This window comes from Alosa sapidissima, chromosome 5, assembly GCF_018492685.1.
Source record: "Alosa sapidissima isolate fAloSap1 chromosome 5, fAloSap1.pri, whole genome shotgun sequence".
NCBI classification, from domain to species: Eukaryota; Metazoa; Chordata; class Actinopteri; order Clupeiformes; family Clupeidae; genus Alosa; species Alosa sapidissima.
Window position 1 is genome coordinate 5,777,508 of NC_055961.1, and position 24,304 is coordinate 5,801,811.

General features: G+C 44.0%; 2 protein-coding genes across 13 annotated transcripts in view; one reads left to right on the forward strand and one right to left on the reverse strand.

Moving 5' to 3' along the window:
• Positions 1–1,613: 1,613 nt before the first annotated feature.
• pitx1 (paired-like homeodomain 1) lies at positions 1,614–11,639 on the forward strand. Of its 6 annotated transcripts, none has more exons than XM_042092314.1 (5): positions 1,614–1,701; positions 3,350–3,404; positions 7,473–7,610; positions 8,615–8,817; positions 10,364–11,639. In XM_042092314.1, exons 2-5 carry the CDS (start codon positions 3,359–3,361, stop codon positions 10,910–10,912), a joined length of 936 nt encoding a protein of 311 aa, XP_041948248.1. In that variant the 5' UTR covers positions 1,614–1,701; positions 3,350–3,358; the 3' UTR covers positions 10,913–11,639. The 6 variants fall into 6 exon arrangements, with proteins under 6 accessions (XP_041948248.1, XP_041948252.1, XP_041948247.1 ...); XM_042092313.1 differs by lacking the exon at positions 1,614–1,701 and adding an exon at positions 1,764–1,784; XM_042092315.1 differs by lacking the exon at positions 1,614–1,701 and adding an exon at positions 1,863–1,880.
• Positions 11,640–21,781: 10,142 nt separating this feature from the next.
• The window catches only part of LOC121709172 (pterin-4-alpha-carbinolamine dehydratase 2-like), an 18,685-nt gene continuing 16,162 nt past the window's right edge, over positions 21,782–24,304 (reverse strand). For all 7 annotated transcript variants that reach the window (XM_042092338.1, XM_042092334.1, XM_042092335.1 and 4 more), the window contains one exon: positions 21,782–22,057. In XM_042092338.1, the coding sequence (XP_041948272.1) occupies positions 21,962–22,057 (96 nt within the window). In that variant the 3' untranslated portion in view covers positions 21,782–21,961. The remainder of the gene's footprint in view (positions 22,058–24,304) is intronic.

Here is a 24,304-nt window from a genome sequence, read left to right on the forward strand (position 1 = left end):
GAAACAAGGAAGCTAACACTTTAATTCACTCGGATGGAGCTATAATTGGAAATAGTTGAACTCACCTTTTGATTAGGCCTACAACAGGATGTCCTACTACTCTTTATACCAGGCGTCTGTGGACTGCAGGGGAAATTGGTAAAACTAGAAAATTACGAAAATTACATTGCTGAACAATTATATTTATTTTAAATTTACGAAAAGCTGAAACGAATTACATTTGTGTAGATGGGCGGTTTTTCTTTTAGAAATTAAATCAATTTCCTCCACAATTAAGATAATTGTAATTCATAACTTGCAAACAATTTCAGTGAATTCGCAGTGCTTTTCTAAAGACAGAATTATTCTTATTTTGTCGCAATTAAAATAGCTTACATTTGCGAATTGCGAATTGTAGTTTAAAGATTAGCCTAGTCATATGATACTCTAATAAATAGCCTCAACCTAAAAATATATAGACCAGTATAAAAAATGCAAACTAAGAGGAATACTTTAAATTGAAACAGAAACAATTAAATCCTTATGTTTTTATTTTGACAACCGTGGTTGCAGGGTGTCATGCCGCGTCTTTAAGATACGTGTTGGAATTGAGGAACAGTCTTTTAATGTTCACAAATCGGGTTAAGTATGTAGTCCTGTCCAGCTTTGGCTATCTACTATTTCTTACTTAAGGACCTAGGATCCGAGGGATCCCAAATAGGCTACTATTCAATTATGTAAACTAAAAGGCATTTAAGCCATGGCGTGGATTAAACATAAGCCTACAATAAACTCGTAAAAAGACTTTTATGAGGACGGATTTTCAGTCAGGCCGAGGGACTGCGCGCCAGGGAGACACTCTGGGAGAGAAGGAGAGAGGAGAGACGTTTTCATCTGTGCATTAATAACACAAACACTAATAGACCGCCATCCCACAAATTTAACCGACACCAACTGATACAGGCTAAGGAATAGGCACTATGCACGAGTCTGGAACTTACAAAATAATACAAAAATATATAGGACTAATTATAAAAGGTTAAAAGGGACAAGTTCACATACATGTTGTTTGCTGTATGCTCATGTGATGTTGATCCACAAATCTCGCATAAGCCCCTTTCCAATACTGGATTTAACATAATCTGTCTATTAAAGGCTGATGAAATCTTGGTGGGATCCCCATTGCCAATCCAAGAATAGAATGGATAGCATTGGGACCCAATAATAGCCGGATATTTGCAGAGTGATACAATTTAATTTTGTGTAAAATGCTACTTATTTAGGTTTACAAGCAGAGGGGGACGTTAGAATTGTGCTTTAACATGTTTTAAATAGTCGTACTCTGAAAAGAAACTAGTCAAACAAGCACATTCAAAAACATTCGCAAATTTCGACAAGGCATAATTTGAGTTGAGCTGACCTTATGGAAGATGGCATTCTCTACAACTCTATTTATTTATAAGTTCTTAAAGCTCTGGAAGACCAATTATTTCGCCAGCGCTGATTCCCTCTTCGTATCCTGGATCGGGTTCCCACCATGGAGCTCGCAGCCATGACGTCATTCAAGCGCGAGAGAAAACGCCCGGAGAAAACCGAGCGCGAGACAGAGAGGCCGTCAGAGCATAGATTTTGGACTCCCGCGCGTACGTGGATCTATTTTTCACCTGCATGGAGAAATTTTGAGAGGAAAAAAGGAGACATCACCTAGTTCCGACCCAGCCAGTGAGTGAGCGTGTATTCATTGTCGGAGTGTGGAATATGCAATAAGCCATAGCCTTTTAAACGACCAGACATCGTTTATGCCGGTATGCAACAGAAAGCTTCATGTTTGTAGTTTTATATTGATCTAGTAGCGCAGCCGGATGTGTCTATAGCCTATAAAATACAGTAGCTTATACCCGGTGAGTGGAAAAAGCGGTGGAATGTTCATTTTACTTAAGTAATCAATTGTTAGCTAAGACGCACTATACAAGCGAGTGCGGACGGACGCACACACACACACACACACACACACACACACACACACACACACACACACACACAGAGAGAAGGAGAGAGAGAGAGAGAGTACGAGGAAACTCCGGTCCTTTAGCAGATGAGTCACTATACCACCCGTGTTGACATTTGTGTTCAATGCTGTCCGTCACGGCAGCTCTCCTGAAAGAAGCTCGGTGCGCGCTTTGTCAAAGCAGGGCGAGGCAAACGCAAGACAGCACAGGGCCTGTCTCCGCGGTCTAGTCAAACACGAAGTTTAAAAACTAAACACAGAAAACAAAGAATAATACGTCAGGTAGTCGATGGATGAGTCATTTGCTATCAACGGTTATTTTCGTCCAAGTTTAACACGAAGAGAAACACCAGATCAGGATACCCTCTTTACAGTGCAAGTCCAACAATCACAAGCGCTTTATCATTTTACTGGTGTTGGAAACGGGCTAGAATACCAAAGCGGAATATCAAAGATGTACTCAATTAACTGCACATATAAAACATGTATTGCGTGAACCAGTAACACAGTACAGTCTGGTGTGATTGATTTTTTATTATTATTATTTCATAGTCTACTTAAGATGTATTCAATAAAGAGGGGTCAGACCATATGTGTTCACCGATGCATGTCTGGTCATAACCCGGACAGAAATAGGAAAAGGGATATTTTTTGATCCACTTGATCTGAAAGGCAAAGCGGTTCTAGACATGCACAAGTGTGTAAATAACGTGTAGGCCTACGTACTCGGTGCTAGTGTGTGTTTGCGTATTTGTGGGTTAGAGGCGGCTAAAGGGTACGGGGTAGCTCACTGCCCCTCATGATTTATGAAGGGTCCTCAGCAGATGAGAGAGAAAGAGACCATAGGAATCCATCACACTAAGATCACCTTATGCACACTGATCATTCATGTCTATCACACACACACACACACACACACACACACACACACACACACACACACAGTAGTTCAAGTACAACTAAAAGCTTGATATGTACCCAAACTCCTATTATGTAAAATATTAAGATGGCTAGCTTACATGTTTATATCTAATGGAGGAGGGATTTACTGTTATATAGTATGTATTTATTTACTATTACTGTATGCTATGTTCACCTATAAGGCCTATGTGGGAATTAAAATGCATGTAAAAATCAAGACTTTTATCTGCATGAAAACCACTAGGCTAACTACGTTTGAGCCCTTCACATTCAATTAGAAAAATCTTCCCATTAAAAAAGCCTACTTTAAATTAATTTGTAATTATTTGCTATGTGGAAATGTATGCCTATTAGTAGTTTGTATGCTGTCGTTTATTTGCCATTTGTTAAAGATAAAAAATAAACGTGTGTTTTGTTGTTTGTTTTCCCCTCTTTCCACAGGTATTTGGAATGGAACTTAATTTGTCCAAGAATGTAATCTCTTGCGGCGATCAAGGTAAATCCCCCTCTCTCTCTCTCTAACACACACACACACACCTGTAATGTTATTGTTGAATCCCTCAGCGGTCAGTGGGCTAGACTGTTACAGCGGATGATCCCACTTCCCACCGATTCCGCCGTTTCTATCCCATAATTGCTTCTTAAAAGCAAGCTGTAGCCTGTGTTTGTGCTGTCAGATCGCTCCTCCGTGTCAGCCTCACAGGCTCTCATCGTTGCTTCTTCTTTTCCCAGAGCCTTGCCATTAAATCACGAAATGACAGCCTAGCTGCTTTAATATGTAAATAGTGTCAGTTCAAGACCCAGAGCAAGATTGATGTGGGACGGGAATAGCGATGAGTGTTAGATTATAATTGTCAGTTGTGTCTTGACTAATATGAATTATTGAAAATGTATTAAGCCTCAATGTATACAAGTGAATATTCGAAATGGCCTGCTCGGAATGCTGATATGCGTTAAAACCTAATTGAAAGTCAGAGAAAATAAACAAAATATCACCTTAATCAAACCTGGGTTACTCTACGTCTGTAGCTATTCACTGTGATTATATGGATATTGTTAACAGGGAATATTTGCCTGAAAATGCTAATTTAATTCAATACAATATCTGAAATGAAAACACAAGTAAAAGTAACATGAAACAATACACTACATTGTTGTTCCAAACATCTTTGCAAAGTGTAGAGGGACAAAGTGACTACCGAAAACACGGCCAACCAGACACGCATGTAAATTCCCCTAGAGACAAGACAACCCCTGCGTTTAGGCTTTCTGTTGTCTAGTTATAGGTGCATTGTGCACATGTAAATATCTGATACTGTTTGCGGCAGAGCCTGCACATCACCTAAGCATATCCGAGCCGCTCCAGTGAGAATCAGCAGTCACGCAGGCCCTAGCATGGTCTCTCGGCTCCCGTCCAGAACCGGGCTCCGGGGCGCGGCTGTTCTGCTGTTTGTTTTGCTAGTTAGAAGGGTTTGATTCGATTGTCAAATAAAACCCCTGTGAACCGCCAAGCTTAAGGTAATTCTACTTCTTCGCTGTTCGGAATATGGTTTGAAGTCGGCGACGCGCGTGCGTCGTTTATTTTGATTCACGCTCTCTCTGTGATCAATATTCCCTAGCCGTTCCTCCCTCGCGCCTCCTCTTCATCGAAAAAAAAAAATATGTTAACAATGTCTCCGGGATCTGTCGGTCCTCCGCCGCCATGTGGTCAGGACCAGTAGACCCTTAACTGTAGGGTGTCCAGTAAGGCGCGCTCACTCTACTGGCCCGACTGCTCGCAGTGACGCACCTTTGAAGTTGTTCTTTCAGAATGAACCTGAACTTCCAGTAGCCTAGTCGTGGTCACTTAATTAACTCCGAAGGGCTATTATTTGCAGAGTCATTTTGGTCTAACAAGTTTGTACACATCTGGTTACGTCACTGATTGGCGAGTTCCACACACGCCGTCCTATCCTAATGAGCGCACCACTGCAGCCGCACTGCGTCCCTTTCCGGAAGAGGCCAAAGCCGTGTCACAGCTTGAGGTTTTGGAGAAGAGCTGCTCTCACTCTGCTCTTGCTGGGCTATATGCTTTAAAGAGTCAAAACCATGTGTTGGCCGAGTAGGGGGATCATGGTTTAAGCTATTAGTCTGTCTCATGGCAACACCGCTCCGTGGCTTTCTGTGCACTGGTTTATTGGAATGTGCTGCTACAAAGTATCAAAATTAAACCCTTCAGCAGGAACGCGTAATGTCTTGTTCCAGCGCCAAGACCAGCTGATTATTTTAATATCTTCCAAATTAGCAAACAAAAAGCAAAAACCTTAAGATGAGTCGATTGCAAATATTCAGTGGAATATTGCTTTGATTAAATCAATCACCTTTTCTTTAAAAAAAAAAAAAAAATAGCCCTGCACGCACTCCACTGCATGTGAAGCTGAATAGCCGTTCTACAGGCTGCAGGCTCAGGCTACGCTTAACTTACACTAGATGCAACATTTAAATAGAGCTGTTTTTCTCTGCTCAATGCGTGCGTTTAAGGCCCTAGGCCTATACGTTTTTCAACGACAACTCTGCTTCCCAGACGTTCAGAGTTAATTCATTTTCCAAGGCAAATAATCCCAGTGTTAGATGGCATGACGGAATATGTGAGAATTGCGTGCGTCCTCCCCATTGTGTTGGAGAAGAGACTCCGAAATAATATTGCATTACACTGGGAAGGCATCCGAAACAAATGAATGGGAACTAAGTGATAGTCAAGAGGGCGCACAAACGCCCTTAAACAGCCCCTAGAGGAAGGCTTCTCGCCAGACGGGCTCTTATGTCAAACGCCGCTGTCACAACCGAGCCGATGAGCGCTGATCTGGCGCCGCTGACAGCGAAAGCTGACGGCCCCGTCTCACCTGAACACCCTTCTCCTGTGTTTTTATGAAAGAGCGCGAACGCTGCTCCACATAGCGCGTGATAAATATCGCCGACGACATAAGCGGCTCATGTAACATCATTATCAGCTGAGGCCGAGGAGCCTGCGACTCGGGGATGAGGTGCTCTCTGGTGTCATCGAGTTTATTCCATGACACCCTCAACAGTTGCGTCGCGGTTACATTTCAGAATAGGCTTTTTCTACTCGATCGAATGTCCCACACATAATAATGGATTCGCCTATGCAACGGCCCGCAGCGGGTTATGAAGCAGGGAGAAAGGGGCAGTGTGAATATTTTCATGTGTTTCTCTTGCAAACCAAACCAGCAAATTGTGACATCCAAAAAAGCAAATAAAATACAGGTCTGTGTAGATATGGAAGCGTGTTTGATTTTCTCTTAAATGTAATTAGGCCTAGGTCAAATAATAGGCTACCTGTTGACAAATCCAGTAGCCTACATCGCTACTGACATCAACGAATACGACCGATACAACAAAAAAGACTGCAAATTCAATAATTCCGTTGGGTTTGTGTCTGTGATCCGGAATCAGTAGTTCCTCTCTGGGGAGGAACCTTCCGTGGTGCACTCACCAGCAGGCGCCGCTACACCTCCTGTGGCTAAGGTGGAGGCCACGACCGGGTTAAAGAAAATATTATGTTAATCGAAAACCAACAATACTCGTCATGTTGATGTAAGGCAAAGTAGACTAACTACCGGTACTAGAAGTTATAACATTGCTAATATGTCAGTAATAAAAGTAATTCATTAAAAGTAATTAGTAATTACAATTTGAATTATTATTATTGTTATTGAATGCGATAAAATAGCCTATTAGAAATGGTGATGTATGATAGGCCATGGTAAGGTATGATTGTCAGTTATGGATATTGTAAGGCCGTTTAAGATAAATATTATGAAGATTAAAGAGGGATTGTTGCATGTGTGTGATGTAATATGGTGACATGTCTTAGTACCCTTCCATACAGTGATTGGAAAAGGACTGCGCCATGATGTTTCATAAAAATGTGTTCTTTGCTAACGTTATATTTGTATGCATTAATTAAATACGCGTAACCATAATGCATGTCCAGAGAATGCGCATCTGGTGTTGTTTTTGTCCCTCTTCTCGTTGGCTTTTGTAGTTCTTTTGAAACTCAACCGTGGGCCTGGGTTATGTTGACTTTGTTGAGCCCGTATTGAAGAGGCAGCCTTTGCGCTGTGCTTATAAGAGCCACCGACTGCTCTTCTCAAGCTCACACAGGCTGGAGGAAAGGGGCCCCTTTTTTCTTGCCAGCTTTTCAATCTTGCCTGAAGCGCGCTAGTCTTACGTGCTCCCCCCACGGGCTTCGGGGTCCGGGGATGGCACCCGTGTGCGGTGGGAGGGACCCGCGTGAGACGGGGAGGAGAGCAGGGGAGGAACCTTGAGCTCGGCTCAGCTGCGCTAGCGGCCTCCATCCACAGACACTCCAACGGGAAATCGAAAGCGCTTGCTCCTGTCCTTTTTTCTCTTCGGCTCGTGGCGACCAGCCTACCTGGGACACCACTATTGTTTTTTATCGCGCGATGGAGGCAGCTGTCGAGTGGATTGTAGACTAGACTCGAAGAGACTGGCAAAGACTGAGGGATGAAATAGTTTAACGCTTTAATCATTTTTTTCCAAGGTGGAATGAATTTGGATCGAATTGCCAAGCCAGTGAGACCGCGCGACATGGCCTCTACATTTCACTTGCCGAGAACGACCAGCACGCGGGAAGCGTTAGAGAATTCGAGCTGCGAATCATCGGATGCAGAGATCGCAGGTACACACATTCGACTATTCCAGCGTCTCTCTCTCTCTCTCTCTCTCTCTCTCTCTCTCTCACTGACAGGAACCTCCCTGTCACTTATGCACCTTAATCCGGCTACACGCCTCGGCCTGCTTACACCGCCGTACCAGAGCTGGTTATCTGTGTTCAAACTTGTAACAGTAATCAGGCGAGCACTTTACGGCTGTGTTTTTGTCCTGATGTGGAATAGCTCCAAAAAGGTTATTTCCAAGACATACTTATTTTATCTAGTAGTGAATGTTACAATGGGCGCTTTGTAAAACAAAGCTAACGTTGTCACAGGTTCACTTTTTATGTACTTATGTTCAATATTTGCAAGTAGGTATCTTATGTGTATTTCCTTGACGATTAAGGATAGGTTGTTTTATGAGATCGTTTCATGAAACTCCAGGGTAGGCAGAGGCCTACATATGTTTGTGATGAGGGCTAAGCTATTTAATGTGCTCCAAATGTTACATGAGCGCGCGTGCGCGCGCTCACACACACACACACACACACACTCTCTCACGGAGCTAACTTCAATGTCCTAATTTACAATGTTTTTTGTTGTGCCGTTTCATCGACAGCTGCGCTTTTGTAGAGTTATCAGCGGGGCTGGCAGCGCTTATATGAAAGCTATAGACTAGGCTGGCTCACAGTTACAGCCTAGCAGATATACAGTCCAGAAGCACCTTTAAAACCTGCATGTCAGCTCAACGATGTATTTCGCCTCTTCCCAGAACGTGAAGAGGCCCAGATGTGGCCTTTGGGCTACTTAAGGTATCAGATTTAGGGCCTGGTACACACCCCAGGGCTCTCGCTGTTGCCAAGCTAGAACAAAATCACCAAAAGGCCTGTCAAAAACCTCGAACTGTTCGCGGACCATTTGCTAAGCCAACACATGCATATGCTGGTGTGTTTTTAGGCCTCTGTGTCTGTCGGTTCTAAAATGCAAATAAGTGTTCGGAAAAATAATCTCCTCTCGCTGATTCTTACAGAAAAGGAGCGGAACGTAGAGCACCGCAGTGATGATGGACAGGCGGACGACCCGAAGAAGAAAAAGCAGAGGCGGCAGCGGACGCACTTCACGAGCCAGCAGCTGCAGGAGCTCGAGGCCACCTTCCAGCGGAACCGCTACCCGGACATGAGTACGCGGGAGGAGATCGCAGTGTGGACAAATCTCACGGAGGCACGAGTGCGAGTAAGACTGAGACATTGTTCATTTCTCTGTTTGAAATTGTTTCATGAAATTGATAATTTCTAAAGTCCGGAATTTTGAAAAATCCAAATATGTTTCTGCGCTAATTATGGATGGTAGGGATAGACTTGGTTATTATCTCAACAAGCGCTGAAGGCGTAAAACAGTGCTGTTTTTTTTATCTATTCGGAATATAGTCACCCAAATCCAGTTGGGTGACTGTTTTAGATATTTATTATTTGCATTTAATACCTGTATTTTTACAATGAAATATTTTGTAATAACAGTTGCTTTAAAATTCGTGAGTAGGCCTAGGCCTACTTGTAAAAATATTTCTTATGGAATAAAATTCACAGATAAATTAATAAATTATTCCCCATCAAGCAAGATAATCACAAACATCAACAATATGAATGTCCAGAAATTATTTGTTTCTTTGAAAAAGAAGATAGAGATTATTAGGCTCATGCAAGGTCCTCTATACGCTGTTTTAATTAATTTCTAAAAAGCCCACAAATAATATTTAGGTACGCAAATGCATTATTTTCGTAGATCTATGCTCCTCTTTTTTAAATAATTTCCTTAAAATTGTTCAGCCAACTAATCTTGGCAACAAATAATTTTTAAGTTCATTTTATCTTGGCTTATCACCATTAGCCTAAGAGATAAAATGACACGGCTAATGGTCAGACTCTCAAAAAAGGCTGTAGATATTGTTGTAGGAGGTCTTCGATCGATAGTTTGAGTTTAAGTAAAATTAGGCCGATTAGGAAATAGAGAAATTAATAGATAACGGACTAGTCTACATCTCCGTTGGCATATCATCACGCAGCAGAAGTCAGTGAATGTTAAGTGATGAATTCGGTGATTATCACACTCTCCACTTAACGTTATCTCCTTTCGCTCTCGTGCACGGACACAGCACGGGAGTGTGCATTAAATAACGGACAGGCATGCGCACACCGAGTGGGGAGAAGAAGGTTGCTAAAAATAGCCGACCCTGTTCAAAGCATATGGCGTCATATCCCTAAAGTCATTGTGGACAATTCGTCAAAGCAGCCATGTACTCCACGAACCTATAAATAGACTTCACGCGTTGTCTAAAATAACTCAGTAGCAATAATAAAATGTCACGGTATCCTTAATAAGGGTTTCTTTACACTGACCGACGCCAACTGCACCAAACGCTCTCTCTACATCCACACCTACAAGAACCTACAATAGAGTAGCCTATTCAATTAACCTACCGATGCCATTTACACTATAGAGGCACTTTTGCATTAAATGCACTTTTGCATTATTAGTCAACCAGCAGGTCTACTGACAAGATGATTCAATATCGTTCAGATAAAACAACAAGATAGAATAATAATCATAATAATAATAACAATAACAATAACAATAACAATAACAATAACAACAACAACAACAATAATAATAATAATGGTAGCAATACCAATAATAACATAACAACAATAATAGTAAAAATAGTAGGTAAGTGACGATAATGATAACATAGTAGCCTAAATCATGCATTTCCTTTTTCCAGGTGTGGTTCAAAAATCGCAGGGCTAAGTGGCGAAAGCGGGAGCGGAACCAGCAGATGGACCTGTGTAAGAACAGCTACCTGCCGCAGTTCAGCGGCCTCATGCAGCCGTATGATGACATGTACCCGGCCTACACCTACAATAACTGGACGAACAAAGGCCTGGCGCCAGCGCCGCTCGCCACCAAGAACTTCACCTTCTTCAACTCCATGAGTCCGCTTACCTCCCAGTCCATGTTCTCCGCCCCCAACTCCATCTCGTCCATGACTATGGCCTCCAGTATGGGACACTCGGGTGTGCCTGGCATGTCCGCGGCTGGACTCAACAACATCAGCAACCTTAACGGCATCGGGGGCTCCTCCATCAATTCGGCCATGACGTCATCCACCTGTCCGTATGGCCCGCAGGCCTCCCCGTACAGTGTCTACAGAGACACGTGCAACTCCAGTCTCGCAACCCTGAGACTTAAGTCCAAACAGCACCCAACGTTTGGATACAGTGGACTGCAGAGTCCAGGGTCGAGCCTCAACGCGTGTCAATATAACAGCTGACAAATTAAACGTCGCTAAAAAAAAAATAACCTCGGAGACCAGCACCTGCGCATTGGGCGAAAAGACAACTAAACTGGATGCAGTCGTTTCTTTTCTTTCAGATGGATTATGCGGGTTGTATGTGTTTACCAAATGAACTTGCACAGCAATTTAAATATCCATAATTTGGATTTCAAAGTGAAGACGTGTTACATTGCAACTTTGTACATACTATATTAAACAAAAGAACTTCTGAGCATTTGTTGCTCAAGTTGAAGATAAAAAAAAATATCGTATTTAAATCTTTTTTGTTGGAAACAAATTGTCGAATAGGAGATTTACTTTTTTTTCGGAGTTGGAGCGACAGGTAGATGAAGCCTGTGTAAATTGCTCATGTGTTGTCCTGACCTAAAAAGGGTACAACAGTTCGGCGTAAATGGCAGTTGTTCCGTAGGCAAATGGTAGGCCTATGGTTCACAATATTTTTACCTGCTTGGTCTTCTGGATTTTTTCTGTGTCGGTGATGTTATTGTTCACGATGCTGTTGTACTTGTCATTGCAGTTGTTGTTTATTTGCTTCCGTAGATAAATTGCATGCTTATCTTGAGTGCAGTCTTTTGTAAATTGACATTATAATATGTGTAAAACCAGAACCAAGCACGTCCTTTATACTGTAACTAAAGGTGATTGAAACATACTCAAGTGTTTATGGTAATATGTTTGAATAAAGTACGACAGAAGGCGTTCAGGTTTATTTTCCATGTTTATATTTCTTCAAAGTAATAGGCTAGTTGAGGTTGGCTATAAAAGAAAGACCTATTAAGATCCTGCAGTGTGGGAACTCGTTTTTTATCTAATTGCACTTATTTATAAAATATGAAAAATGAAAAGTAGCCATATTCTCAGACGATTTAGATTCAAACTGCAATCATCAATACAAATGTTAGATTTGTACTGTATATCATGAGATATGCTGAGTGCAGGCACTTTTACACAGGAACCCTTTCACGGCATCGACCGCTAATTGATGCTGCTATCCTTCCAAGCATAACAAACTCCAGTACGATACAATTAAAATGATTTCTTGTGGCTTTCAAATATGTAGCGACCAGAGGGGCGAAAAGATGCAAGGGCGAGATTCATTAAGAGTAATTCTATCCCTGTTTTTTCTCTTATGCACACGCACCCCACACGTCACACAGCAGTTGGCACTTTTGGTCGTGTGTGTGAGTGTGTGTGTGTGTGTACTCTCGACTCCGCAGCTGAGTCGTTGCGGTTTGCCGTGAGTCGGGCCATAGGCTGCAATGACAGCTGCCAAAGGAACGCATCTAGCTAGCACATATCATGGGAGAGGTCTCGTTTCCTGTGGCAGCAGGATTTATATACTATGCCTATGGTCTCTTTTTGGTCTCTTTTTGACTGCGCCATGCACTCTCAATCATAAACCGCATAGCCTATGTACACAAGCACGCGCGCGCGCAAACACAACCGCCGACCGGGGGCACATACCATCTGCTCTACTTCTTCATCGCTGTTTTTGTTTCAAAAAACACATACATGCGCAGCAACACACAATTACACACACACAATTCTTTGCGTAGCCTACGTGCAAATAGGCCTACTCAAAGCCATACCAGGAACTGATGTATGCTCATGTTAAGGGAAATAACTAAATGAGTTATCTAACGCAAACTCCAACAATCGATCTGGTTTCCCCTGGTCCACAAACCTCATATCAGTCAAACAGTCATTAAGCGACATTAAGGCCAGATTAAGGGCAGAGCCCGCGGCAATTTAACTTTTTATATACTTGGTTCTTCTCACCTATTGCAGCCGATAGCCTCTGACATTTCCGCCCGCGCTGTTAGAGGAGGTAGTCTCTTTTGACCTTTCTATTTGCTCCCTGTTGGTAGGCTATGGTAAAGTATATTTCATAAATCTAGTTATTTATTAGGAAACTTTTCTGAACAGTAGGCTAGGCGTAATTATTATGTCACAGGAACAAGTCTAACCCTATAGCCTTCCAAATCAAATCAGAGAACTGGGAAGGACAGCCTATCTTTTTTTGTATTTTAGAATAAGCAAGGACGTTAAGCATAATACATATATGTTTCCGTTTTGCAGAAGAAAATTGTCTATGACAATTAATAATCATATAGGCTATCATTAATTCGCATGAAAGTATTATATGTATACCACAAACACATTTCCAGCCAATAACGATAACAACAACAATACTACTACTACTACTAATAATAATAATAATAATGAATAATGTTCATAGGTTATTAATAAATAGTCCTGGTGATCTGTGTTTCGTTTGTTACGTTATGGTAAAGCAAAATTCTCCAAAAGTCAGCATGGTTTCCCCAAGAAAATTGCAATGTAGTGTCGTAAAGCAATTTCACAGGCTAATAAAATGAATTCAAAGCTCCCAGGGATTTCTAAGAAAAACAGACACGGCCTCGAGTAGATGTTGCCAATCTGCAGAAGACTGCTCGGATCGTGACCCATGGGCCAAAGTTCATATTGCCGTTTTATTGTCTGTAAATATTTGAAGTGGGCTGTTCTCTTTGTGTGCTTTTGTCAAAGACCCGTTCACAGACTTAACGGCAAAATATCCTGCAAGTTAGGTCAAACATTTTTCAAAAACTGATATATGGTATTTGACATTCAAATCACTTAGGATAAGAAAACAATACGTCCTGTGTTTATGATCTTTCAAGGACGCATAATGATCCACTTCAGTTGGCGGAGAAGTCTGGAGAGTGTGCTCTGAACTCCTCAACATTTCCTCTATAGCTTACTGCCTCCGATTCAAGCGTATAAGGAAACTAGGCCTACTTAGTGTGGCCAGTGAAGTAGGGGATCCTCATCTTATCCAACAATACGCCAACAAACGCCGAACATTTCAGACGTCGATTAAAGCAGAGGATGCAAAAGGGGGGACAATCAAAGACGTCAGTGACCTATTTCAAAAACAGACAACGCTTTAGAAGAGTTTCCAAGTATAGTGCATTTCAACATAACGTAATTACCGAATATTAAATTGGATAAACAAAAAAAGCATTGATTAACTGGGTTATATCTACATTTTTTTTCTTGTCTTGATGTGGCCTTAAAAAAATTAAAACCGAGTTTCTCTGGAAGTTATAGCTCTGCAAGGAACACTACGTGTTACTGCCAACCTGGAGGCTTCTGCATAGCCTATGTTTACTTGGTTCCATCCACTGACCGAACACATGGAAATGAAAAACAGCGGCCGACAGTTTGATACATCCTTAAGAATACCAAACTCCAACACATATAACTATTGCTGATCATATAACGCGGTGCAGGGATGCCCTCAAAATACCAGTACATAGCCTCACCTTGCGGTACTCTATCAAATGACAGTGTTAAACCCGACACATTTTTCCTCGCCATTAGGAAGCACTTATAGGCCTATCCCATGCTCTACTATCAGCGGCCCGGCAGATCTGAGTATCGTTCTTCCTTATAGTAATGGCTAAATCAACGCAAATGATATATATTCCTCATCCAATTCCTTGCGAGTCTTCCGCCATGCGTTGGTCCAGTCATCACCTATGTAGGGGCACTCATGATTTCTCGCAGAGGGGTTTGAAATGTGTGGCTGTCAAGTCATCTGCTTTTAGACCACGCAAGTGCCATGTTGTGCTGCAGTATTTAACACCAGACAGAGTGACATACTTCTCACTACACAAAGTATCAGATTTATTTGGTGGTCAGCTTGCAATAATCAAGCTCATCTTGACTGGTAATTTAGCAGTGGTTTCATTTTCACATTTCTGTTGGTCATCATTCCAAGTGAAAGAAAGAATAAAAAATCCCTTTACTTAAATATTAGTAAAGTGAACTTTATCCCAACGTGCTGGACATCGACTTCTCCAACTGTGGAAACAGTAGCAGGAAATGTATAATTGTCCTGTAAGTAGCATTATTAGGTTACTTAATTAACCCTCTCTCATTATTATCAGGTGGTAGCAACAGCGCCAATTGCTGGCGTGTGAAGGGAACACCTATACCTCGACTATCGCAGAACTAACATCTCCAGTGTAGTCATTTTCACTGGTTCACACAGATCCTCAGTGTTCCACAGACCAGGGATGGATTACTGCACTGGCCCAAGGGGTCAGGGGGCCCTGAAGCCCAAGCCTTTGCATGGAATCATTGCCTCAATATCAACAAATCAGGATGTAGGCTATGAATCTGATTGAATTTAGTATTGGCCATCCCCAAAATGCACCAGAATACAGGAAATCACATCAAACAAATTAAAAACCCCCCCCCCGCCCCTCCCACATATACGACAATAAATGGGGGGCCCTTAATACATCTGGGCCCAGGGGCCCGAAAGTTCATAATCCGCCCATGCCACAGACAGCAGCAATTCACACCCACACCAGTCTAGATTGCATTCAGATTCACTTCTGAAAGTCTGGATAGCAACAAATCACCTAAAATCTAATTATTGCAAATCAGACTCACACTGCATTTGGAGGTGGTTTAAAAATGCAAATATATTTATGTTCCTATCAGCAAAGCATAGCAGAGGACCAAGAAATTGACCCCCTTATTGATTGATTGATTGATTGATTTGGGACTGATACAGAGACACACTGTGATTCTGAAACTGTGATTCTACCGAGGCCTCCATTGCTACCATAGCAACTAAAGCACATAGGTTGGTTGGTGGTGTCTGGATATGCAAATGTGATCTGATCACTTGGAAGTAACAGTGTGGAAGTAACAGTTCTAAAGGTCTGATTTCAGGAACTAATCCGATTTCCCCCTGTGTCCATCAAACCGATGTCCATTCCTCTCTCTAGCACCTCCATCAGATGTGTCATTTACCCCACCAGAACCAACAGTGTGTTTAACATTCAGACAATTGCTCTGTTTCATAAACATCAGAGAATCATAAACCCATAGCATAGTTGGGATTCCCTGCTGCGCAACTCAAGACTCTCACACACACACGCGCACGCACACACACACAGACACACACACTAAACCGTGAGGGTGGCTGGAGTGCAATAGCACCATATAACCATTCAGATGGAGAGATAAGAATGACACAGACACCTGGGGAGTGGAGGGATGGAGCCTGAGGCCGAGGCGTCAGCAGTGACTCATCACTCTCCCCACTTCTTATCTGAGGTAAACTCACGGTGTGAAGAGACGTACGAATGGGACATACGAGGCATGCTGATATTTGCCTTTAAAATTCACTCAACAATGTTACAGAAGTGCTTAAAACATACCCCTCTGTCCCCAGGAGTTGATTTGGGAGTGACTTTAGCACTGGAGCCCTGGGTGTCAGCTGTGCTTCATCACCCCGGCTGCAGCGCCTGTGGTTTCTCTCTGTCCGTCTGACATCTCACACAGAGCACGCCAACCCCTCTGGAACATCACTAAGACAGAGCTGTCAGAGGCACACTTCTCAGTCTGCACACACACACACACACACACACACACACACACACACAGACAGACACAGACACAGACACAGACGCGCGCGCGCGCACGCACACACACACACACGCACACACACACACGCGCACACGCGCACACACACGCACGCACACACGCACACACGCACACACACACACACACGCACTCCAGTCACTTAGACTTACACTTTTCAGTGCACACACATACCACTCACAGATATTTCTTAGACAAGGCAACATATGTGTATGGCAGTTTGGGAATCACTGGACAATATAGCAGTAAATGCAGGGCGGGCCTCCAGAGAGTTTGTGTGTGTGTGTGCGTGTGCGTGTGCGTGTGCGTGTGTGTGTGTGTGTGTGTGTGGACGTGCTGGATGTGTGTGTGTGAGTTTGTGTGTGTGTGTGTGTGTGTGTGTGTGTGTGTGTGTGTGTGTGTGTGAGTGTGTGTGTGAGTGTGTGTGTGTGTGTGTGTGTGTGTGTGTGTGTGTGTGTGTGTGTGGACGTGCTGGATGTGTGTGTGTGTGTGTGTGTGTGTGTGTGTGCGTGCGTGCGTGCATGTGTGTGTGTGTGTGTGTGTGTGTATGTGAGCATATATGTGTGTGTGTGTGTGTGTGTGTGTGTTCGTGTGTGTGTGTGGCCAGCAGTAATCATTGACTGGCGCAGACCTGATGAGACGCCTCAAAAGACCCCGCAGCTCCAGCTTTAGTCAGGCCAGGACAATCATTAATGCAGGACCTGCTGGATGTGTGTGTGTGTGTGTGTGTGTGTGTGTGTGTGTGTGTGGACGTGTTGGATGTGTGTGTGTGTGTGTGTGTGTGTGTGGACGTGTTGGATGTGTGTGTGTGTGTGTGTGTGTGTGTGTGTGGACGTGTTGGATGTGTGTGTGTGTGTGTGTGTGTGTGTGCGTGTTGGATGTGTGTGTGTGGACGTGTTGGATGTGTGTGTGTGTGTGTGTGGACGTGTTGGATGTGTGTGTGTGTGTGTGTTGTTTTTGTGTGTGTGTGTGGAGTGTGTTGTGTTTTGTGTGTGTGTGTGGAGTGTGTTGTGTTTTGTGTGTGTGTGTGCGGTTCACCTGAGTCGACAGCAGTTGTCTGAGCTCATGCACACACACATACACACACACACACACACACACATCTGGAGGACTCCCCTGTGTGTTCTGGCCCAGAGACACACACACACACACACATCTGGAGGACTCCCCTGTGTGTTCTAGCCCAGAGACACACATACACACACACACACACATCTGGAGGACTCCCCTGTGTGTTCTGGCCCAGAGACGTCTCCCTCTCACTCCAGACTCTTAAAAGGCTCAGTCTCATACTACAGGGAGAACACAGCAATCAGTCACTCACACACACACACACACACAAGCATATGGACAAACATATACACACACACACACTCACACACACATAGGCATATGCACGCTCACACTTACACACACTCACTCGCTCACACACTTACACACACTCACTCACTCACACACACACCTGACAGAGCTGTTCACCCACACTCTTACTAAGTGCACTCTTCATCATTAGGCTGTAAAACTAGGAGGAGTGGTGTGTGTGTGTGTGTGTGAACAACTTTGAGAGAGAGAGAGAGAGAGAGAGAGAGAGAGAGAGAGAGAGAGAGAGAGAGAGAGAGAGAGAGAGAGAGAGAGAGAGAGAGAGAGAATCTGTCTCTGTGTGTATAGTATTAACTATGCTCTCTGTGACCTTGTTATCTCTATGCCAGAGATCAAATATCTAAAAAAAAAATCCCCATCACACACACACACACTTATGAATGACCAATAAATAAAAACAGCCCTAACATACAAATGCATAAATTATTAATATTGAAGACATGATATTATAATAACATGTATCATTATTTCATTTCTCTCTCTAACACACACACTTATATCTAACCAAACACCTACTCCCCCCACACTCTCCTTAGCTACTGAGAGGCCAGCTGTTCTCCTGTCTAAGGTCTGACATTTATGTTTCAAAGACTTATTATTTTTCCATCCAAGAGATGCATACCCCCCTCCCCCAACCACACACAGACACACACACAGTAACACAAACACAGTTACACACGCACAAACACACACACAACCACACACACAGTCACACACACAGTCAGAGGGAGGAATTGGAAGCTTTGCTTAAGGGAGTCAATTGAACAGAGGAGGAACTGAGTATTTAAAGAGAGAGCAAGAGAGAGAGTGCAAGATGTGCCGAGGGAGGGAGAGAGAGACAGAAAATGAGAGAGAGAGAGAGAGTGCAAGAGGTGCCGAGGGAGGGAGAGAGAGACAGAAAATGAGAGAGAGAGAGTGAGTGCAAGAGGTGGTGAGGGAGGAAGAGAGTGTGTGGTAGAGGACACTGGCAGGAGGAAAGTGAGTGTGTGGTAGAGGACACTGGCAGGAGGAGAGTGAGTGTGTGGTAGAGGACACTGGCAGGAGGAAAGTGAGTGTGTGGTAGAGGACACTAGCACAAGGAGAGTGAGTGTGTGGTAGAGGACACTGGCAGGAGGAAAGTGAGTGTGTGGTAGAGGACACTGGCAGGAGGAGAGTGAGTGTGTGGTAGAGGACACTGGCAGGAGGAAAGTGAGTGTGTGGTAGAGGACACTAGCACAAGGAGAGTGAGTGTGTGGTAGAGGACACTGGCAGGAGGAAAGTGAGTGTGTGGTAGAGGACACTGGCAGGAGGAAAGTGAGTGTGTGGTAGAGGACACTGGCAGGAGGAGAGTGAGTGTGTGGTAGAGGTAGGACTGCTGGAGCGCTAGGAGGGCAGTGAGCGGACCTGAGGAGGCCTACATGAGTCTCCACGATGCCCAGCTAGGCCAAGTATACTTGTGTATACAAGGAATTTGGACTCTTTGCATGTATCCCATCCGTGAATTAGTGAACACACAGAGCACATAGTGAACACACAGTGAGGAGAAGCACACACTAACCCGGAGCAGTGAGCTGCCTGCTACAGTGGCGCTCGGGGAGCAGTGAGGGGTTAGGTGCCTTGCTCAAGGGCACTTCAGCCATTCCTACTGGTCGGGGATCGAACCGGCAACCCTCCGGTACCAAGCCGAACCCCTAAACCAGTGGTCCCCAAACTACGGCCCGCCACCTCATTTTGGGTGGCCCCCCAAAACATGTCCGTGGTATATAGGATCCGGCCCGCACGGGAGTACGACATCGTCAAACTATAACCTCCATAATTTCCCCCATTCATTCTCTATGGCGGGTCTTAACAGTACACATGTAATACTCTTTTTGTCCACTGGTGGTTGTTTTGGCGCTGTTTCGCGTTTGCCATCGAAAACGGAATGAAATGTATAGTAGGCCTACTGTACCTCCAAACAATGTAAGAGGCCTCTGCTGACTGCATCAGTGCTCAAAGTATTCTAAAAGTTGATCAATTAATTGTTAATAACTAACTAACTTCTATTCAAGTCATAATTCTGGAACTTTCTGGTATAATTATTTATATTTTTTATTCACTCGTTCAAATATTCATACAGAGTTCACAAAGTTCTCATCAGGTGAGTGAAAGTTAGAATGGTGGTCATTTCAGATGTTTCTGCCACCACTTCATAAAACTCATAGTTTAAGAACTTTAAATTTGTAGGATATTGCTTGTTCACAACTTGAGCTGTGTATGCAAAGTTCAGAGTTCAAAATATACTTTTGGGACTCCCTGCTTATAGTTTTGAGAATGCTATTATTAGTATTATTTCATTTGAGCTACATTTTACACTGATATGGCAAGATGGCAATATAAACACAGATAACAATGGTATTAAATTGCAATAGCCTATAGATTAAATGTAATGGAATATTCAACTAAGGTAGACTGCCTTTGTTCACAGCGCTAAGCTATTTATGGTTACTGATATACTCCGAGTCTCTGGCCCTCTCTTAGAGCCAGGCATAGTGAGCTGGCCCTCGGAAGAAAAAGTTTGGGGACCACTGCCCTAAACAATGGGCCACGATTGCCCCAAGACTGACTGCAGCTATCAGGGCCTGTCCGTCCGTCCGTCCGTCCACACACACACACACATAGAACCGAGTGAATTAGCAGTTACTAGAACATCCTCACTCAATTAACCTCACAACCACCAACAAGAATTATTAACACTGACAACTTAATCACACATCTTTGAATAGGCCTACTTTTAACACAGGGAGATGGTAGAGGCGAACTCACACAGTGACTAACAGCTTTAAAATCTCACATGCAGACCACTGATGAGAGACACGGTTTTCAGCAAGCGGAGAGCGTGACGCATGTGGAGGACGCTCACGGTGGCCACTAGCCAGGGAGCTCGTGATCCCATCCTACGTGTCCAAGCGCGTGGATGACATGAGGAGAAGAACGCATCGGAAGTATAACTAAAACGATATATCAAAATCACGAAGATATATATACGATATATAAAAAAAACCGAGATATCAAAGATGGTATATACGCTCCTTCAATGATCCCATGGCTCCACGCGCTCCTTAATGACAAACTGCATGGTATAGATCGCCATGTCCGAGATCTGGATAATGCTGGAATGAGGTTTGGATCACAAGTTTGGTGACCTTGAGAAGCTTAAGATAGGCTAGCCTTCCTCAAAAAATTGTAATTCAATTTGCAGTCAGTCTCCGAAGAGCGTGTTCATGAGATGGCGAACATTATGGACTTATCAAACTATGAGTTTGCCATCACACCAGCAACGTAACACGGTTTAGTGAAACGACCGCCCATTTTGGTAAAACTCTTGTAAAGTAAAAAAAATAAATACATATATATATATATATATATATTATATATATATATATATATATAATATATTCCCAGCTCTGGAAAAAAATCAAGAGACAACTGCACATTTTTCTGATGTCATAGTTGCTGAGTGACATTCAAATGAGTTGATGGATGGATGGATGGATGGATCTCACAATGACACCTCCCATAACCCGTTTGAAAATATATAGTAACAGTGATGGGAATAATAAAAAAACCTCTGAGCTAACAGCAGATACTCTGCAGACAGAGTCCCATTAGAAAGAGCCACAGATATACTTCACAGGGCCCTTAGTGTCGGGCAGGCAAGTGGCTCTTAACCCTTATGTCTGACTGTAAAATACCGTTTCATGAAAATATGGCACATTTCTGTGTACCACTCTGGGACTACTCTCAATCTCTGAGTTACTCCTTCAACTCTGTCTTCAGTGGTCATGGAACATTCCGCTGTAGAACTGGACCAATCACAGAGTTGTGACCCAGGTGGAACTCCAGGGCAGACGCCACTTACCCAATAGCATTCTCAGTCCTCGCCAAACATCACAAAGTGATTGTTGTAGCCTTCTAACAAGCTATGAATATTGAAATGACGACATTAATATTTCACCCAAACTGAATCAAAACACAGTAGGCTAGCATGATCTCCCATTTTTAATTAAGTACACCAGAAACAGCTGACAGCGCCAGTCAAAGGAAAGCAGCATTCAGGAATGTCCAAATCACCATGCCTCTCTACATGGATCACAATTTAGAAACAAACACTCACACACACGCACACGCGCACACACACACACACACACACACACACACACTCTACATGGTTAGGGCTACTTTATCGATGAACTTGGCGAGTTTGATGTCCCTCTTGGAGAGGCCTCCACATGCGTGTGTAGTTAATGTGATCTGGACCTGCGGGCAAAAGCAGAAAATCCCGTCAATAAAAGCTGAATTTCCTTCCTACACCCACTACAGACCTCACAGCCCACTCACAAGCTTCCTACACCCACTACAGACCTCACAGCCCACTCACAAGCTTCCTACACCCACTACAGACCTCACAGCCCACTCACAAGCTTCCTACACCCACTACAGACCTCACAGCCCACTCACAAGCTTCCTACACCCACTACAGACCTCACAGCCCACTCACAAGCTTCCTACACCCACTACAGACCTCACAGTCCACTCACAAGCTTCCTACACCCACTACAGACCTCACAGCCCACTCACAAGCTTCCTACACCCACTACAGACCTCACAGCCCACTCACAAGCTTCCTACACCCACTACAGACCTCACAGCCCACTCACAAGCTTCCTACACCCACTACAGACCTCACAGCCCACTCACAAGCTTCCTACACCCACTACAGACCTCACAGCCCACTCACAAGCTTCCTACACCCACTACAGACCTCACAGCCCACTCACAAGCTTCCTACACCCAGTACAGACCTCACAGCCCACTCACAAGCTTCCTACACCCAGTACAGACCTCACAGCCCACTCACAAGCTTCCTACACCCAGTACAGACCTCACAGCCCACTCACAAGCTTCCTACACCCAGTACAGACCTCACAGCCCACTCACAAGCTTCCTACACCCAGTACAGACCTCACAGCCCACTCACAAGCTTCCTACACCCAGTACAGACCTCACAGCCCACTCACAAGCTTCCTACACCCAGTACAGACCTCACAGCCCACTCACAAGCTTCCTACACCCACTACAGACCTCACAGCCCACTCACAAGCTTCCTACACCCACTACAGACCTCACAGCCCACTCACAAGCTTCCTACACCCACTACAGACCTCACAGCCCACTCACAAGCTTCCTACACCCACTACAGACCTCACAGCCCACTCACAAGCTTCCTACACCCACTACAGACCTCACAGCCCACTCACAAGCTTCCTACACCCACTACAGACCTCACAGCCCACTCACAAGCTTCCTACACCCACTACAGACCTCACAGCCCACTCACAAGCTTCCTACACCCACTACAGACCTCACAGCCCACTCACAAGCTTCCTACACCCACTACAGACCTCACAGCCCACTCACAAGCTTCCTACACCCAGTACAGACCTCACAGCCCACTCACAAGCTTCCTACACCCAGTACAGACCTCACAGCCCACTCACAAGCTTCCTACACCCAGTACAGACCTCACAGCCCACTCACAAGCTTCCTACACCCAGTACAGACCTCACAGTCCACTCACAAGCCGACTTCTGTGTGTGTGTGTGTGTGTGTGTGAGAGAGAGAGAGGCTTGAGATCATAGAACCTGCCCCGTCCTGCGGTGGTTTTCATAAAGAGTGGATTACAGGGTAAATTCCTTTCCTTACACACACACACACACACAGACTAAATAGATTTGCACTCACCGACTTTATTATGTTATAGCTACTGGCACTTTCACCAACACAGAAAGAAAGAAAGAAAGAATGAATGAATAATGTAAGAAGTAGCAGCAGATTAAACAAGAAAAAAGACTAAACAAAGAAACAGAATGTGATAAATAGTGACAGGGAGTGGGTGAGAGAGGGAGGGAGAGAGAGGGAGAGAGAGAGGGAGAGATGAGAGAGAGAGAGAGAAAAGATAAAGAGAGGGGTAGTGCTCTACAGAAGATTTTCTCTTGAAAATATCTGGATTACTTTCTCAATCCTCTCTCCCTCTTCTCTTTCCCAGCTAGTCCATACCAACACACACACACACACACACACACACACACACGCACACGCGCGCACACGCACACACGCACACACACGCACACACAATCCTTTTCCCATCTTTCCCAGCAGTGTTTCCAGTAGGACTCTAATCCACAAAGACCCAGTAAAGCCTGCAATGTTCCTTAGCAACCGCCCCCCCCCCCCCCCCCCCCCCTAATCTCCCTCTTGCGCACACACACACACACACACGCACGCAGACACAGACACAGACACACACCTGTATAGACATCATGACAACACCACACAAATCTGTGTCAAAGACAGTACACAGTACACACAATTTCTATTTATGTTTTCTCTTCTCACAATTTCTATCTATGCACGCACAGTTGCAAACTAGTTTACGCACTTAGACACTTCTGCGTACACCCACAGCCCAACCACATAGTCCAATGCAAACAGACATAGTTTAAC

Coding starts and splice junctions, on each gene's coding strand:
- pitx1 (XM_042092313.1), top strand. Junction 7,611..8,614: donor ATCGGATGCAGAGATCGCAG/GTACACACATTC, acceptor TGATTCTTACAG/AAAAGGAGCGGAACGTAGAG. Junction 8,818..10,363: donor TCACGGAGGCACGAGTGCGA/GTAAGACTGAGA, acceptor TCCTTTTTCCAG/GTGTGGTTCAAAAATCGCAG.